The 20,116-nt window shown below is 41.4% G+C and overlaps 1 protein-coding gene across 1 annotated transcript; it reads right to left on the reverse strand.

Moving 5' to 3' along the window:
* Window positions 1-5,762: 5,762 nt before the first annotated feature.
* On the reverse strand, window positions 5,763-18,266 carry pip4k2ca (phosphatidylinositol-5-phosphate 4-kinase, type II, gamma a). Its single transcript, XM_061058180.1, has 10 exons — window positions 18,035-18,266; window positions 15,988-16,085; window positions 15,707-15,803; window positions 15,457-15,606; window positions 11,676-11,822; window positions 9,979-10,017; window positions 9,761-9,874; window positions 9,237-9,501; window positions 7,723-7,826; window positions 5,763-7,272 (listed from the first exon to the last, which is right to left on the reverse strand). Exons 1-10 carry the CDS (start codon window positions 18,191-18,193, stop codon window positions 7,192-7,194), a joined length of 1,254 nt encoding a protein of 417 aa, XP_060914163.1. The 5' UTR covers window positions 18,194-18,266; the 3' UTR covers window positions 5,763-7,191.
* Between the last annotated feature and the right edge of the window lie 1,850 nt (window positions 18,267-20,116).

Consider the following 20,116-nt stretch of genomic DNA (forward strand, 5'->3'; position numbering starts at 1 on the left):
TAGCGATCTTTATTATGCTCGTATCTTCACACTGCATGTAAATTTACCTGAAATGAGCGTGATCTAGAAACACAGTTAAGCAGTGAGTACAGTATGTTATTCTTCTTTTCTCTAGTCCCTCAATTAAACAACTTTTATACACGAGGGGAGGAGTCAGCCGGCCGTCCTGGCGATGTAAACAAACTGAAGATAGGACTCTGAAAACTCTGAAAACATCACAGACAGTGGGACTCGGGTGTTGCACCCATTGTAGACAGTCATGACTCACAGAGTTATTTTCAGAGGATATTCTTGATTTATATTATATTTAAGTGTGAAAAATCACATATAAAGACTTTAAGGTCATTAGGGCTCATCCTATCTATGAGTATCTTTACAGAATCCTACGGCTATCTGACAGTTGTTGTTACAGTTCAATCTGGACCAAAGGGGTCAGAACAACTGGAATCTGTGCTTCTAGTGTGTGTAAATACTGTATCAGTGTCTAGTGTCCCTAGACTAGAGTCAGAATCCCATTTCATCCAGTCCTTTGTCACATGTCTTTCTGCAGGTTGGGATCATCTCTTCCATGAAGCACATGTAGGTTTGTTTGTGTTCATAAGAGGCCAATAGGGGGTGGGAGCATTTGGTAACTTGTTATGTTAAGGTCTTACAAGGTCTTGGAGGAAATGTCTAAGACATACATAGAGAAGTGAAACCTTTAACTCCAAAGCTGCCTAGCCTTTTATATTAAACATCCAGCTTTGGTGCAAGAAAGGAAGAATATAAAGGACTGTGGAGGTCCACATTTGGAGCAGAATAAGTAGGCTCCTTGATTATTTGGATTTCTGTTTATGGCTGATGAATAACAAAAATCTTTACAGGGGACAGTTTTTAAAATCTGTTTATGTTCTCCATGAATATTTGCACTTCATATCAACGCTATGTGTAGTTCGGTAGAGTCATAATACCAACAAAAAAATGGGGACATACTGTCAAACTGTCAAAAAAATATAATTCAGCAGTTTAAATGATGTGTATTGAGATCGTGCAGCGATCACAGGGAATAACCGTCACTGCCCACCTCCCACTCTCTGGAGATGAATTCTCCTGATTATATCCTGCTGTGCTCTCACATCAGGTCACTCTGACTTTCTTTCTTAAAGTTATTTTTTTAAATTTTAAATTATTACAAACATTAACACAAACAGATCGCGCACCCCCCCCCCCCCCCAAGATCACTCTAACTTTCTGCAGAAAAAAAAAACTCGGATGCTGGCAGGAGGAACTCAATTCAGCTGTTTGTGTTCATGCATGCAGCCGACCCCGATAAACTTCAGGAGTTTTTCAGGAGTTTTTCAGGAGTTTTGTGCAGGTGTGAAAAAAGGCTGAAGTGCACGAGGGTCCTCAGGGATTCATCTTGAGCAATCCTCTGTGTGTGTGTGTGTGTGTGTGTGTGTGTGTGTGTGTGTGTGTGTGCATATGGCTGGCAGACATGGTGCAGAAACAGTAAAAACAGACAACACAAGGCGGAGAACAATGCCAGGAAGTCGCCCCGTGCAGTGGAGCAGGCTGAGTGACAGAGTACCGGGGAGGTGGGGGCACACAAGCAGCACTGAGGAAAGGGGCTCTATAGCCTAAAGGTACACACACACACACACACACACACACACACACACACACACACATCCTCATTCTAACATTATTTCAACACTGCGCAGGACATCTTACTCATTTTTCTCTAGATGATGGGCAGAGTTCTTAAAAAAGTTGCGCAGATAAAAACGATGCCACTCAGCAAAGCGGGGGGGCTTGTCCTTCTACAGTCGTCGCTCAAGGTCACGACAGAGGTCAACGTGGAGCTGAGAGAAAGCAGAAACAGTTTGTGTTGGCTCTGATTCACACTCTGACTGATGAGGATCTGCTCCCTGGACTTTGTGTTCCCACTGCATCTCTAGATCGTCAGCAGTTTGTAGGCCTAATGGCCCCCTTTAACGACCCCCCCCCCCTCTCCTTTCTGTCTCCCTGCTCATCCTGCCTGAATCCCATTGTCAGAGTCCGATCAGTTTTTCTGGTGTAACAAGGAGGAACCTGTCAGCACATTCCCTCTCCTCGCACCAAACGGGAAGGAACCGGTCAGCAAAAACACGTCTTTCTGGGAAGAGTGGGACAAAAAGCAGTCCCTGACCCACACCTTGTTATCTAGACTACTTTAAAAAAAAAAAAACTATGAAGAAACAAACACTTAAAGATGACTTGATATGACCCACAGTTACCTAGCTACCAGTAAAACCATTTACTGTGAAGATAAGACAGTCAAGTGAAATGCTAACATCAGCATACTAAGCTGCTCAAAGTTACAGTTAGGATGCTGATTTGAACTGAGTTGATTATATAGACTGTATATGTCATGGACACAGTCTCTCTGACGTCACCCATTCGTTTCTGAAGAGGCATTCTGAAGCCGGAAATGCCGTCTCAACCTAAGTTTTAATCAACGTAGTAACAGGTGAAGAGGTGGGGCTGAGCCTCCTGGAAAACAGCTACAACATGCACACCTGTCAGTCAACTCGGCCACGCCCCCGATTATGCAAATGTGCATAACTCTTAGCCTTCAGGGAAGCATTTTTAACAAACGAAGACAGGAAATGTTTTTGAACCTGGTCGTAAACATGATTATTTCTGCTGTAAAAATTTGCATTTTAGGGGCGCTGGTGGCGCAGAAGTTAGTGTGCGCGCCCCATGTATGGAGGAGTCCTCAAAGCGGGCGGCCCAGGTTCAAATCCAACCTGTGGCTCCTTTCTCGCATCTCATTCCACACTCTTTCTCTCTCCCTGATTTCCAACTCTATCCACTTTCCTATCTCTCCATTAAAGGCACAAAAAGCCCAAAAATAAATCTTTCAAATTGAGATTTTACTATTGGACAAAATGAGGATTCTTTGGTTTTTGCAGCCGGCCTCTAGTGGACACTTGAGGAACTGCAGTTTTTTTTTTTTTTTTTTTTTTTTAATGACTTCCAACTCGCCTTCTTTTCTTCACGCCGGAGGTTTCTGATTGGCTACAGCGTTAACATGTGGCCATTAAACTGTCAATAACAGTCTAATAAAAATGTGAGTTTAAATTGTTAGCATGCTGAGGTGTGAAGTGGGACTGTCAGACCACTCGTGTGTCTGTTGTCTTCCTGGACTACTTGTGTTGTTTCTCGTCCCCTAACAGGAAGTGAGCAGAGCTCGCACGCTGCCTCATTTCTTTCATATGAAAAAACAATGAACAAATCACATTTATAATATGACGTTCTTAAACTTGTAAATCAAGCCTCAGCAGTCTTTCCCTCTGAGATGTTTTACTGGTTTCTGATACTCGTCATGGTTTTCTCTGTACCAGGGAATTGGGTGGGGGCTTCACTGTGGTGCTGTGGTTAGCGCTGTTGCCTCACAGCGAGGAGGTTCCTGTTTTCGTATCCCTCATCACACAGGGGCCTCTGTGTGGAGTTTGCATGTTCTCCCTGTGCATGCGGATGTGAGTTCAATCTCGGTACTCTGTCTTCCTCCCACAGTCCAAAGACGTGCTCGTTAGGTTAATTGGTGACTCCTGATAAGTGTGAATGTGAGGGTGGCTGGTTGTTTGTCCCTAACGGTTATCCCTGTGATAGACTGGTGAAGACTCCAGAGTGTAACCCCGCCTCCAGCGCCCCCTCCACCCTGAGCGGGAAAACCAGTATAGATAATGGATGGATGGATTGGGTGGTTCCCTCTCTCTCTGGCATCTTTTATTTTTAAACTGCTCTTCCATCTTACCTCACTGATCTTGTTCATTTACCAGACACACTCTTCCAACCGGTTCCTCTAACATGTTCCTTAAAGTTCTTTATATGTGATTTTTTGATCCAGCAGATGTCGCCCTTGAGCACCAGCATGAAACCAAAACAACTCGCGGTGCATTGTTGTGTTAGCATGCTAATGCTAGCGATCTTTATTCTGCTCGTATCTTCACACTGCATGTAAATTTACCTGAAATGAGCGTGATCTAGAAACACAGTTAAGCAGTGAGTACAGTATGTTATTCTTCTTTTCTCTAGTCCCTCAATTAAACAACTTTTATACGTGAGGGGAGGAGTCAGCCGGCCGTCCTGGCGATGTAAACAAACTGAAGATAGGACTCTGAAAACTCGGAAAACATCACAGACAGTGGGACTCGGGTCAAACTGTATTGTGGGCTCATGTTTTGTATGGGTGGGATATGTATGTATGTATATATGTGTTGTGTGTTTGTATGTATGCTGGCTGCTGGAACACCTAAATTTCCCTGCTGGGATGAATAAAGTATATCTTATCTTTATCTTACACCCATTGTAGACAGTCATGACTCACAGAGTTATTTTCAGAGGATATACTTGATTTCTACATTTAAGTGTGAAAAATCACATTTAAAGACTTTAAGTTCAGTCAGAAAATGGGAAAAGCTGTTTGGCCATGAAATCCATGCATTTTACCTGTTGGATATTTATTCATAAATGTTTTACAAAGGTGTCTTTTATTCCCCTTTATTATAGAGACAAACAGAGGACAGAGCCAGGGACAGAGGCTGACCGCCTCGAGGACCACAGGCCGACTTGGAGGACTACGCCTCCGTACATCGGGCGCGCACTAACCACTAAGCTACAGGCGCCCCAATTTCTGCTATATTTCTGTTTTTTAAATGTCGCACATTCTTCCTTTAAGACAACTTTTCATACTGAACTATTGGCACGACAGGAAGTAAGAAGGCTACATGACATGTACAGTGGCACGACAGGAAGTAAGAAGGCTACATGACACACAGTGAATTTCAACAGAAGTAATACTAGGTATTGAAAGTCAATAGTATTTCTATTGCATTTCCTCACACAAGCATTTTTGGAAATCATGAGTCAAACACACATTTTAGAATTCTTTGTAAAATATATTTTTGGTCCAAAAGCTGATTTGCAAAAAAAAATACAACATGTGCAATCATGGAGTAGATGAGGCCCTCATGGTACAGAGTGAACTGTATCTACAGAGCCCAGCCAGTGGTCAGCTGCATCATGTCACTGGGTTAAGGCTAACTTCAGAAGCTACTGAAATGTAGTGTTGTTATTGTCAGTAATGTTTAACACAGTACCCTGGTTATTACTCAATGTCATTATTACAATACACAGACAACAGCTCCCTAAACCCAACCCCGACGATCCACTTAGCGAGTCCGTCCAGAGAGATGGTGGGTGGGTGTTCTGATGAATTGAACACTGACGGCAGGCCTGATCCTAACACTTAGAAAAGGTCACGTCATCGATGCAGACACAAGCTCTGCGAGTACAAATCAAACGCTTCAAGGTCGTGAAGGACCCCCCCCCCCCCCCCTTCAGGCTGCAGCAGCCGAGAGATGCTGCAAACGTTTACAGGCTCAAGAACAAGATATGCTGTCTTTTTTAAATACCACACATTTTTATCTTTTCCTGTTAAAAAACAACAACTCATCTGTACCGTCTTCTTTTAAATTTAGTCGAGACTTTGGTGGAAAAACAGGATTTTGATTGGTTCAGAAAGTCTTTAATGTAATTGTTCTGCAGACAACAGAGTTTATTTAATTTATGCAAAGTGCAAAAATCCCTGCAGGGTAAAAAAAGCTTTGATCCCACACATTTGGCACTCAGAAACATCCAAATGGCCTGCGTCAGTAGATAAGTATTCATCATCTCTCAAGTGTTATTATTTTAAAATATCCTTCTTGATTCAAGGTGACTGCAGAGAGAGGACAAAATGAGGAACAGTAGTTTATTTATAAGTAAAGTTTATTTGTTTTCTTGCCAATAAAAGAAGAAAAAGGTCATCACTGATACGAGCTAAACAGCTAGCCTGACTCTGTTTGACATTTTAGTGTTTTTGTACAGCTAGGTTAAGTCAGATAAATTATATTCATTTAGAAGTGCTAGAAGACATTTTATTTTTACTGTTTTGGACAGAGCCAAGCTAACCATTTCTCCTGTTTCAGTGTTTAAGCGAACATATGCTACCTGTCTCCTGGTGTTTATGTTTGTGAACGAGCGCACTGAGAGAAGGCCGAACAGAACGCTTCATGATATCTGCGTTCAGATGGACAACAGTGCTTGTGTCAAAAAAGGCAAAATCAAAATAATATTTAAAGGGGGAAGGAATGTCAGATAATCGAAAAAGTGATTTTCTATTTTCAAGCAGAGAATCAAAATATTTGCTATTTCCAGATACGTTCAAAAACAATTATCAAGTTTTTACATTATTAATGTGCAGATTCACAGTCGATGAACAACGTTAAGGTGTCAATATTATTAATGCTTTTTGCTACCGAGAGAGAAAGAGAGCAGACAGAAGTTGCCAACGTATTTCTGCAATTTTAGACGCTACTGCAATTTTAAGTCATTAAAATCAAGATGTTTTTTTTTTTTAAATTTGGGGCGCCCTGAATGTCTTTGTGTTGCAGGTATCGATACTGTTTGATTTTTACTGGAAGCATATCAAAGTTTAAAGGTTTAGTATGAGGACAAACCCCATCATCTCATTGGTTTAGAGGCATTTTGATGAACGTGATTAACACACATATTCACAGGCTCGCAGTCTTCTAAATGTTTTTGTTTTTGGCACATTTGGCATGTTATCTCCATGCATAGATCAAAGGAATAGTGTGACATCATAAACAGGATTGTGTATGTGTAGATCCAGATTCTACAAAAAATAATCCGGAGACTACTCCCAGAAACCACGCACTCTGAAGGAAACCTTTAACACACATTCTCTCTCTCTCTCTCTCACTCACACACACACACAGCAGAGTTTGTATCCTCTCTTCTTACTTTTGGCAAGAAAACAAATAAACACACTTCTAAAAAAGTCAAACTCTTAAAGTTCATTCCTCGCCCGGAGAACCAGACGAGAGAGAGATATTTGATCTCACACTGAAGATCTGTGATCAGCAGCAGTTTGTCTGCATGAACCCTCCTGCTGCTCCGGAGTCAGCCTGGACGAGCCCTTCATCCCCGTTACAAATGCTTCTTTAATCTTAAAAATAAATATAGGCATCAGAAGTACAAGTACGTCATATTGCTACAAGTCGTGTCGCCCTCAGATCACGCACATGATGATCTGTGTGTGCAGACTACGTTTGGTCATAAAATCGACTTTGAGCCGTCAGTTGTGTCGACTTACAGTAGAGTTCATTACGCAAAAATGTTTGAGATGAAGTCGCGAAATCGTTTGGCGTACTGCTCGGGGTGGACCGTGGAGATCTCAGCACCCGCCTGCAACAGAGAGAGAGAGAGAGAGAGAGAGAGAGGGGGGGCGAGAGAGAAAGGGGAGAGAGAGAGAGAGGGGGGAGAGAGATAGAGAGAGAGAGAGAGAGAGAGGAGAGAGGGGGGGAGGGGGTGGAGAGAGGGGGGGCGAGAGAGAAAGGGGAGAGAGAGAGAGATAGAGAGAGGGTGGCAAGAGAGAGAGGGTGGAGAGAGAGAGAGGGGGCAAAGGGTGGAGAGAGAACGAGATAGCGAGAGAGAGGAGAGAGAACGAGATAGCGAGAGAGAGGAGAGAGAGAGCGAGAGAGAACGAGATAGATAGAGAGAGGGGGGGAGAGAGAGAGAGAAGGAAAATATAATCTGTTTACTTCATGACATGGTAACAAAACAAACATCAATGTCTCGCTCTCCGCTCAGGTACAGACTGAACACGCCGACAGCTTCCTCTCTTCTTCTACTCACCCCGTGTTTGACAGTTTTTGCAGCGTGAGCGGCTTTCTTCTTGGTGTCGTACTGAGTAAGTACGTCAATCAGACCCATGAAATAGACCTCCCTCTGAGGGGCTCCTGAGATGAAAGGCAGAGAACAATCAGGGTTGTGTTACACGGCCTGTATCGACTGTGTTGTGTGTGTGTGTGTGTGTGTGTGTGTGTGTGGAGGGTTCACATAACAATCATCAAGATTAAAGCTCCCTGTGAAGAAATGAAGTGTATTATTATGATTCTCCGGATGACATTTATGATTATAGAGAAAGTGAACACATGGAAACATGAAGGAGGAATTATTTCTAGTGAAAATCAAACGACAAACAGAAATACTAGGACCCCGATACCTGGATCATTTCTTGTTTTTAGTGACTAAATAACACAGACAGACTCTTCGGTCGTCACCTAACTCCTGCAGCTACACACACCAATGTGTCCCTGGGCAAGAAACTTAACCCCAAGTAGCTCCCGCTTTAACACAATGTGTATGACTGGATTTATGACTTCTGATTGTCTCTTTACACAGCAGCCTCTACCATCAGTGTGTGAATGTGTAGGTGTGACACGAGGTGTAAAAGCACTTTGAGGAGTCAGAAGACGAGAAAATAAATATACAAACTGAAGCCATTTACATATTGGTGACGTTTTGTGTGCTCTCTCTCTTTTTAGCTCGCGGCGGCTTTTTGTTGAAAGAAGATCTGAATCCGACGATCATTTACTCATGATTTGAAACATGTTTGAAAACTACGGAGGAGTGTTAGGGCCACATTAAGGGTGATAGAAATCGGTTTGCATTTTCTATATTTCTTTTTTTAATCTTACATTTCTACATATACTGTATATATGTGTATTAGTCATTTTTGAGTGTTTCTTGCATGGCCTTGCGGAACAGTCTTTTCGCTTTCTTAACTATTACATATTTATGGTTTTAGTAATCCACTTGTATGGAATTTAATGATTATTTGACTGACATGTTTTACCGACGAATGAATGGATTTTGTTATTTTGCTACTGCATCAGAGCTCTGTGAAGTCCAAGACAAATTTCCCACTGGGACAATAAAGTTAATCTTATATTTCACTGCACATCTGTTTGAGCATGTGACAAATACAAATCTTGAATCTAAATTCGTGAGAATAAAATCATAAATTGACTAGAATAAAATCATACATTTACGTAATTAAAATCGTTATTTTAGTCTTTACTTCAGCTACATAGTCCTTTCAGCGGGCGGCCCAGGTTTGAATCTGACCTGTGGCTCCTCTATCCAATCTCTAAATAAAAGCATAACCCCCAACAAAAACAAAAACCTTTAAATGTAAGACTTTAATTTTGTAAATGTACGACTAATCTAGAAATGTTTTCCTTTAACGAGGCCCTGATAATCCATCGTAGAAAACACTTGGAATCCAACAGTGCTTTATGCAAGTAAAAGAACTTTCCCAATACACAATCACAATCCGTCTTAGAAACCGTTTCATTATTATTCACCTGCACAGCTGCTGACCGCGTACACGTCCACGTAGGGGTCAAACTCCCCGGGTCCCAGAGGTTTGCAGGCCGACATGTAGCCGGCTATTCCCTCCGGAGACGTGCCGTAGGAGCCCGCCGTCGCGCCCGCCGCCAGGCCGTTCTCCGCCTCGGGGTCTTCCTCGTTGGAAACCTCCTCTCCTTCTTCGTCGTCTCGTTCCGCTCGACCTACGTCGTGGATGCCGAGCAGCAGGCTGTAGTCCATGATCTTCAGCTTCACCAGGAACTGAAAGAAAACAGGAAAAAGGACAGTTAGTTATTTGAGTCATTTTTGGGGCCTTTATTAGAAAAAGACAGCGGAGGAGAGACCGTTGGGAGGAGAGGCATTTATGTGCTCATCAATTTAAAGTGTGACGTCCAGATTTCCCTCTTTTAGAAGCGAGTTTCACATCCATCCTGCTGAGACGGCCTCAGAGTGTCAGTGATGTGAGGATGCTGCCGCTCTGTGGACGATGTGTGTAAAAACAACGACTAAGACTTTTTACCTCCACGTCTCTGTTGAGCTTCTCCATGAACTTCTCCTTCTGCTCGTCGGTGACGTACACCTTCTGCATGTTGTTCCTGAAGTCCATGTCCTTGAAGGTAGGAAGCTCTTTTCCCTTTTTGGAAGATAAATGACACAGTTGATAAAAATAAAAAAAAGGACAGACGCTAAACGATAAAGATATTCAATGAAAAGAAGACGGGATGTTTTTTTTTTTACCCTTTCTTTGTCACTTGCTTCACGCGCCACCAGAGAGCCCTGCAGGAAGAAAATGTTTCATTAATGACACGGGAACATGGTTTAAGTATTTCAGGTCAGAAATCAAAACATTTACTTGATCGGTTTTCCTTCTTTTGTCTTTTATAGCCCTTCTGTATAATGTGCTATAGTTACCTCAAATATTTATTTTTGTAACTCGTTGAACGACCAAGCTTAGTTTGTGTTGTGTTCTAGTTGTCTCCTTTTGTTTTTTTTTTTACTTAGAACTACTCTTATTTTACTGAAGAACCTGTCGCACATATATCTGTATTTCTCAAAACTCAATAAAAAAAGTTGTGAAAAAAAAGATTTAAGTTAGCACGTTGACTTTTTCCTTCAAGAGAGCCAAATTAGAGACAACTAGTTTCTAAAGACGAAGAAACTAATGTTATTTTATTTATGCCACTGATGTTACTAATAAAAAAAACACTGAAACACAAACTGGTACATAAACTTGATGACAGAGTAAAGCTTCTTATGCTTTTATGGCATGACAGTGGATAGAGTCAGAAATCAGAGACAGGGGAATGACATGCAGCAAAGGAGCCACAGGTCGGATTTGAACCCGGGCTGCCTGTATAATTTACATTGCACATAACCTTCACTTCTTAACAGACTTCCTTAATCCTCTTACAGGTATTTGTCCATTGTTTGTCCCCCTTTCCGCCGGGTTTTTGGAAAGACGGGTGCAGAAAGTCTCAGTGTCTTTGTCCATAATGCTTTCCCAAAGTTTTATTTTTCTTATAAATCGATCGTTTTACTTTACATTGCAACATGTGAACCACAGAACCGGGGAGATGTAGAGGGTAGGTTTTCACAATTCACAAATAAAAATCAGTTAAACTTACAGGTTTTACGTACTCGGTCCATTTAGACCGGGCTGTAGCCTCTGCACATGGGGGAGCACAAACTAACCATTAGGCCACCGGCACCACAACAAATGTTATCTTCAGACACTTTAAAAAAAAAAGACCGTGCTCTTTGTTACATTATTTGCAGCGACCCAGCGTTAATCCCCCATTTGGTAGAATTTAGCCAGTAAGGGGGGGGCAAGGAAATCTGGCACAAGTCCAGAGGGAGCCGAAATACTTGATGCTTTACGAAGGACTTGTTGTTGTTTTGTCTGTCAAGTTTAAAACTGATTTTTTTTTGCAACTTTGTGTTTATTGGGCAATCCAAACATAGTTCATTTATCCAAACATAGTTCATTTATCCAAACATAGTTCATTTATCCAAACATAGTTCATTTATCCAAACATAGTTCATTTCTTACATCATTATTCTTTTTTTTATAATGTTATACAAAACAATAATAGAATGCAGAAGAAGAAGACAAATGGTTATAATAATATATCTTATATCTTAGTTTGCCCAATTTTTTTTGTAATAGAGAAAAATACTGATTAAAAACTAATTTTAAAGATTCTGATTCTGTGTTTTACAACTTAAACTGAAAGCTATAAAACCATTGGGGAAAAGAAAAGCTCAGGAGACTCACAATAAGAGATTTTATACAAAAAAACGACGGCGGATGAAAGAGCACAAATTGAGTTTTAGGAGAAGGTGCCTCCCCCGTTTCCTCAGTAACCTCCGTCATGACCTCCATGATGTGTAATAAAAAAAGGTATGAATTTTATGTGTGTGCACTTCCTCCTCACCTTCAGGTCGTACTTCCTGTGCACGAGCAGTCTGTGGCTGAACATGTTCCTCATCACGATCAGGTAGGTCTCCTCGTTGTCTACGCTCACCCGGTACATACCGAGGAACTGAGGCAGCAGGGTGCTGCCGTGACACTTCACGATGTGCTGCAGGGGAGAGGAAACTGTTTTTACACAAAGAGGAACACTTGCATTTCTGCTTATCGTTCAACCGTGTCACAGGTAGAAAGAGTCGAGGACAGACTCACAGATGAGAGATAATACGTGGAGACTCTTAAAGGCACAGGCGCTCAATTACTAAATGTCGACAGGTTAGACTTTGAGCTCAGCTGTTAATACAGACGCTAACTTCAGAGTGACCTCATTTAAATACAGGATGTTAAAAGACATCAGTCTGCAGTTTTTTTTGTTGTGTGCATGTTTCTTTTTTATACATGATTAACTCTTGGACACCTGGCAAAGTGAAAACTCTCACACAGCGTCAGAGAGAGCTAGATGGAGCTATTATTGTGGCAAAACTATTTGAATATGCGTACACAGATCCACAAATGCGTAACAAGATCCACAAATGCGTAAACTAATCTGCAAATAAGTAGACCAATTTCTAAATATTTACTTATTTATTAATGACAGTGAACTTTTTCAGCTGTAAATCCTGAAATACACAAATGATCGCTTACAACTGAGGCGGGCCTCTCCATTGGCTGTCATTTTACACGTGACTTTTGCAACACTCCTGCCGTGCAAAATCCACAAATGCGTACACATATCTTCAAATGTGTGTCTGACGATCTGCAAACACTTTAGTTGGGTTTGCTGACCTGAGCGCAGGCTCACAGGCTACGCATTTGTTGATCTGTGTAGGCATATTCAAATAGTTTTGCCACAATAATAGCTCCATAGAGCTGGATCCAACCTCCAGCTAACTACAGCGGTTAAAGATTAGCCACAAGCTCCAACGAAAACAATAAGACGTTCTGGAGGTCTGATATGGGAACATGTTTTTGTCTAAGCTATAATTTAAGTCTGCCCTGTTGGTCGAGTCTCTTTAATGTGTTGGTGACTTCATGAAGTCAGAGGAGACGCCCGGCAGTCTAAGCCCTCCTCATGTAACGGTGAAAGAGGGACACAGCGAGGACTGATGTAAGAGGACGACTGTGACTCTGGATGAAGAGAGGTTAGATCTCAGAATCAGATTTATTAACCAGGTGTGCTCACACACACACAAGGAATTTAACTTTGGTACAACATTAAATATCAACAATAAACATAATAAGAAAAGACTAATATTTACATGACTAAACATAAAACAGTGCAGTGGTGATAAGTGATAATAAGTAAAATGCAGTTATGTGACAGATGGGTCAATAATAATAATAATGTGGTCAGAAAATGACTGAATTGTCCTTCTGTGTAACGAGAAAGTTCAAAAACAGCACGATAAATGTTGTCAAATTTAGATCCAGAGGTGGAAAAAGCTGGCTTTAAGAGTGAAATCCCTACAACTGCCAAAAAAACCTGTTGAAACCCCGATCCTCGATGTTCTGCCAATTAATCCAACAAAATCCAAAAAGGACAGAAAATGTTAAAAAGCCCGTCCAAGATCAACATGTTGATTCTTGATATTTAGCTGAGATGAGAGAGCAATAGAAAAACAAGAAATCTAATGAATTTAGGATTTACTTGTTGAGTATTCGACGTACTGAACACGCCCCCAGGTACTTGATGTTTACAAAAAAAATAAACAAATTATCTGCAATCTGTCCTGATAAACTGACGAGACTGTGTGATGCCAACACAGGAGCTCTGTTAACAAGGAGTTCATTCAGGGCCAAGTGAAATAACAAACACTGTGAAACAGAGCTGCTATTTTTCCTCCGCTCCCCTCCCTTGCTCTCTGTAGGCTGCGAAACAAACTGACTACACATTCCAGTCTGAGCTCAAAGCAGCCAAAAGTTTACTCGCTGGTATTTCAGCCCTCGGGTGAGACGCAGATTTTAAGAATCCTCGCAGCTCAGCCACACGAGTACGAGCACACTGATAACAGAGCGTCCAGCATCGTGAGATGAAAACACACAAACAAGATGCAGCGTGTTTCTGTCTCTGCTGGAAATGTGCTCAACTATTTACATGATGTGGAGATAGGAACATTTGCATATCTTTAATAAGCCAGCGATCGTAACAGAACATGTTCAGCTTCTATTCTCAACACTCAGCAGGGTTACATGGCGCTAGATATTCCAATTTCTGATCGTATCGAACACTGTTTGGACTTTTAAAATGCATGTAAACATCTTAGTCCGACCTACATCGGACATCTCATAATCGGAAAAAAGAACACCTCAATAAGTCGTTCATAGTCGGCAAACTAACGGCGTGTAAACTCGGCCATCGTATCGTAATTGGATTTCGCGTTCTGCGCATGCTCGAGAATTTCCGCCGGGGCTTTTCACCCGGAAGTGGAAGGAGACGACGTAATAAATAGTAGTGTTGTTGCCGGAAAGGTCAAACGACTACAGCGATTATTAGAATGTAAATAATGTACGTAGCTGTAGCGTCGTCCATCTCCTCGTACGCCTTATTTGTTTGAATGCCGCCAGATAGTTTGTTGTTGCTGTGACGTATAGGTCAACAGGAAGTGGCTCTGTAACCACGTGTTGAAAAGGGGCCATGTCATGTCAGCCATGCTCCGGCCATTTATACGATTCTCTGATCGGCATATATACTCAGACAAGTGACAGCTGTCCAATCGAGTAGCAAATCGGTATCTGGCTTAATCCTAACAAGCTATCCCATGTAAACGCACTGACTGATGTAACCTTGATGATAACGGGCACTGACCCCCCCCTCCTCGAGAACACTTCAGTAGGACAAATGTTAGCCGTCCTCAGCTTGAACACGGCGTCCTCTCCCTGCGAAGTGCACCATGTTGCTACTTCTGGCGAGCAAAAGGCTTAAAATAGTCAAATCTGGGTCAACTTCCCTCACCTAGGAGGCAGACAAATTCTCCCCAAAGACAAAGTTCTTCTTTTAGAAAACCTTGTGACAAACTGTCTCACAAGTTGTTGTTTTTTTTAGCCACAACACGATCCAAAACAAAGGTTAAGAGGATTTACTTTAACTGGGGCACAGAGTCACAGATCTCCATCCATCACAGTGGCAGCAGGCGAAGTAAGTCAACTCAGACTTCTCCTCCAGCTCCTCCAGGGGGATTCAAATCTCTGGAGGAGCTGGAAACTCTGGGTCCACCTCGGGGGTCGCCACCTAGTTGGTTGTGCCCGGAAAACCTCCAAAAGGGAGGCGACCAGGAGGCATCCTGATCAGATTCCCAAACCTCCTCAAGTGGCTACTTTCGATGCAAAGGAGTAGCGGCTCTACTCCGAGCTCCCCCCGAATGTCTCAGCTCCTCACCCTGCCTCTAAGGCTAAACCCAGTGACCCTGGAAAAGCTGTCTGAGTCTAACTTTCAGTCTACCTAACGACAGACTGAGGCGGGTTTTAAGCCTATTGACAAACCGTTACATCACGCCCACCTGTCAATCATGTCAGCTAAGCGCCTAACTATGGATAACAAGTATAGTTTTCAAAATCAAAATGGAGCCGTTCAGTGTGTGCCAGTGGTGACAATAACGAATCAGACCTCTTTTTACTCAGTACAATGACTGGAAAAGTAGATCTGTGCATCCATATTTAAGAGACGACATCATCGCAACAGGGTGTCGTTCTCTCTTTCTAATAAGAAAACAAAACACAGACTTTGCATTAAACTGTGCAGACCTCACCTGGTGATACTCAGACAGGATGCTGTGCATGTCCGCGACGTCCTCGCTGGAGATCTGTTTGATGACCAGCGTGCGGTCGTACGAGTTGAGCAGCAGACAGTCTCCCTGGTCGTCTGCGCTCCTCATTGGGGAGCTGCGGGTTAATGACACCTGGGGAGGGGAGGGCGGGGGCAGTGATGATTATTATCTGTCATAATTATTAAGCATGTAGCCTTTTTAAAATGAATCCTTGTGCATGTACGTCACAAACCTGATAGTCCAGATCCTCGATCCCAAAGCGTTCTCTTAGATTTCGGAAGACTTGAGGACAGTATTCTTTGAACTTGAAATGTCCTGGAAGATTTTCTCTGTGAAAGAAGACGAGGAAAATTAACTGAACATTCGGCTTCACATCTGTAAAACTCGACAGTCCTGTGAATGCTTCTTTGAGGCACAAGGCTGAACTTTTCCAACAGGAACACGGCTCTGGTAAGCATCAGACATCTGTTGATATTAAATTCCTGTTAAACTGTTAAAGTGTATTTATTTTACTTGTTGAAGAGGTGGTTGTTGACTTTGATCTTGGTGTTGGCTTTGAAGTCATCGGGAAGCAGCATGACAGGAACAGGCACCTGGTTGAGATCATTGATCTGAAAGAAGGAAGGATAACACTTAAACACTACCAACTTTAAAAATTCTCACATTAAAGTAGCACAAATAGTACTTTGAGGGTTGCGCGGTGGTTAGCGCTGTTGCCTCATAGCGAGGAGGTTCCTGGTTTTAAAAACCCGAAGGACAGGAGCCTCTCTGTGTGGAGTTTTCATGTTCTCTCTGGTTCTCTTCTGTCTTCCTCCCACAGTCCAAAGACATGCTCGTTAGGTTAATTGGTGACTCTTAAATTGCCCGTAGGTGTGAATGTGAGTGGGGTTGTGTGTCTCTATTTCAGCCGTGTGGTTGACTAGCTAACAGTTTAGGGTGTCCAATGACAGCTGGAATCGGCTCCCCAACCCAGAACAGGAAAAGCCTGCTTCTCCTTCTATCTCCAACTGTACAAGCCCAACACAGTTTCAGCAGATAGCTGTCCAACATGAGTCCAGTTCTGCCTCTTAAAGCGACTTCTTCCTCACCACAACATGCTGTGCTCATGGTGGATTAATGTTAGGTTTTAGTAAATAATATAACAGAGTGCGATGTAAACCTGCTCTGTTTGTAAAGTGTCTCGAGACAACATTTGTTATGAATTGGCGCTACACAAATACAGATTTGATTGATATTGTACAGTTCAATACTATACCATGTTAAAATGTTATCCTGTGATGCACACTTGGTCTAGTGGTGAGGTCGCACCCCATGTACGGAGGTATGGCCCTCCAAGTGGGCGACCCAGGTTCAAGTCCCACCTGTTGCTGCTTTCCTGCAGATCATTCCCCGCTCTCTCTCTCTCCTGATTTCCTACTCTATGCACTGTCCTATCCACATAAAGACCTCCACTGTTTCTGTTTCTATACTGCATACAACAAATGTCCTGTAGGGTTCACTTAACTCCTCTGTATACAAGTTGTGTACTTGTTATTTTTATCTGAGTTGCTGCAGCACCAGAATTCCCCCCAGAAATCAATAAAGTATTATCCTATCTTATCTCATCTTATTTTGCTTTAGTGGTTTAAAACAATGCCACGAAATACTGCCATACAGACTTCACTGACAGGGTACAGTTGCTCAAACACACCTGAGAATGTAACATTAGCTGATGTAATACCTCATACCTGTCATGCTGCATTTTTTCTCCCATCTTATCAAGTGACCTAAAAGACATTTCAGCTGCAAAAACTTTTTCCCTAAGTGGGTTCTTAATAGCTATTCCCAAAAAAAAAGGCAAATCCAAAGCATCTTGACAGAATTTGAATAGCTACTAGAAATATATGCAACCTTCAAAACACACCTCAAACAGTGGATACAAGAAAACCAAGTCTGTGACCACCTTTAACCTTTAACCTCTATTATTGTCTTGTGTCACTTGTGCCTTTGTATTTGTATTTCTCTGTTACCTGCCTCGGGACAACAGATGGAAACTAGCACTTCTGCTATAATCAGGCATTTTTACAGCTGTTCATTAATATGCACTGTCCCTAACAAACAAACAAACAAACAAACAAAACTAAAGTTAAATAAATAAATACATAAAATAATACATAATAAAATAAATAAAATAATAAATAAAATAATACATAATAAAATAAATAAAATAATAAATAAATAAAACAAAATAAAATAATACATAATTAAAATAATAAATAAATAAATAAATAAATAAATAAATAAATAAATAAATAAATAAATAAATAAATACCCCCTTAGTGTTCGTGTCTCATTTAGATAGCTATGTACCAGAAACAGGTGTGTTTTAAGTTTAACATAACCGTCGGTGTCACATAATTTGACAGGGTGCGGATTTTGACGCAACACCTCTTCCCCTCTGCGCACCCAGCTAGCTTAAGTTCCTGCTAACAGAGCTAGCTTAATTTACATGGCACAGTTACAATGGTGGTTACTCGCAGCATTAGCATACACAGGCTACGTTAGCATCCAGCCGACTCACCGAGTGATTGACGCCCCACATGAAGACGCTCAGGACGGGGTCGCTGGCTCGGAACACCTTCACCTTCTGCTGTACGAAGTGCTTCTTTTTCGTTTTTGTCTTGGGCGCCAGGATCACCATGGGACTGGAAGAGGCCGCCGAGTTACCGAGGGCAGCCATAACCGCAGACTGGCTTCTCCTCGTCCCGGTTCAGAGCGCTGACACTTCTCTTCCGTTACTAAGCTAATGTAGCTAACGCTGCACTAGCATTAGCGCTGACTGCTCCTCCCCGGGTCTCGTCGACAACCGAACCAAAGGTCGCCTGTGGGATGACGTCACACTGGGGCAGTTGTTTTTAAAAAGCACAATTTAACGATTAAACCCGCGAGATGAGTCATTACTCTTCAGCGTTATGTTATAATGTTAGTATTCTCTGACAGTCCACCACCGCCCCCTCCAGTCCACCCATGTTATTATCAACCACGTGGTGAGTTTGTGATTGACAGCTGGAACGCACCAATGAAATCGATACTTTTTTTAGTCCAGCGACGACGTAGCGGTGAAATGCTGCGTTCGAGTTCTGTCCTCGGTCGGAATTATCAACTCTCAAATCTTACTTACCAGTTTTATAGTTTTACCATATAGTGAAGCATTTTTTTTAAATTAAAAAAAAAATGTATTTATTAGGGACAATGCATATTAATGAACAGCTGTAACAATTACAGCTGTAAAGATGCCAGATTATAGCAGAAGTGCTAGTTTCCATCTGTTGTCCCTAGACAGATAACAGAGAAAGACAAATAAAATACAAATACAAAGGCACAAGTGACACAAGACAATAATAGAGGTTAAAGGTGGTCACAGACTTGGTTTTTAGATTAAAAAATAGAGAAAATGTTAAAATGTAGTTGTAATGTACTTAAAATTCAGTCTTCAGAGGCATTATTTTGTCGCACAGATGTTTCCTTTCTGCTTGGAATAGTTGATTTTTTTCCTCATGTGACAAACATTTATACTTTGCCATAGAAATGAAACGGAATAATATTTGTGGCAAAGTATTTGGACGCTTACATACTTTCCCTCCAGTTCTTTCACAGTTCACCTCATTGTACTTCCCTAGCCATATAAATAAGGTATGTAAATAAGTGAATATGAACACAAGGATGTATTTGACCACAACATGAAAGTAAGGACTCAAATCTCATGTACACCAGTTGCATACAATATAAATAAACAGAATGTCAACTAAGGAAAAAGGTCTGAACAGAATTCATTTTATTTACAGCTTACGGTTGAACATTTTATTTCTCAAGTTTTTATTTTCTACTTATGTAAAAATCTAAATTACCTTTTTTTTTAAACTTGAGAATGTTTTCACTGTGACATTTTCTGTTTAAATAGTGAATTCATTATTGCACTTTTAATCCACTACATTTATCTGACAGCTGGAGAAACTTCACTGATTTTACAAGCAGTATATTTGATCAATTTATAAAATGTGACACTTTGCTTCATAGATACATTTATCCATCCCTGATAGGGGTTACTTCTGCTATCTGTCCGTTTCTGCAACACTTGAATGTAGTCTAGAAAAACTTTGCATTGACCAAAATAAGTCCAGATCAAAATACATTATCGGAAACTGCAAAACAATGATGTTCACAGTTTTAGGTGGAGCTGAGTGATGATAATGGATACAACGGAAAGCTACCGTAACTCAAGTTATCTCCGATAAGTAAAGAATATCTGATACTTATGGGGGTTGAACCATGCAAAAATAAAAACATTCAGTGTTCAACTTTGACTAGAGGAGCCCAGATATATGCACTTGTATGATGCAATAGATTTTCTATAAGCATGACTACAAAGATTTTCAACCTCTGGGGGGCAGTAAGTCCATAAACAAAGTCTCAACATGAAGCTTGAATGTCTTACAGAAACCAAACTATCCACAGTTTTATGTGAAGCATTGTTTCAGCTGTGTCATTAAATGAGCAATGCAGCGATGTGTGGTTGTGCTTTACTACAGTTTGTAATGACAGGAATACAAACTGTGTGTTTAAGTGACTCCTTTTCTTTTCCTATTAGTCATTTATTATATTA

This window comes from Labrus mixtus, chromosome 15, assembly GCF_963584025.1.
Source record: "Labrus mixtus chromosome 15, fLabMix1.1, whole genome shotgun sequence".
Taxonomy (NCBI): Eukaryota; Metazoa; Chordata; class Actinopteri; order Labriformes; family Labridae; genus Labrus; species Labrus mixtus.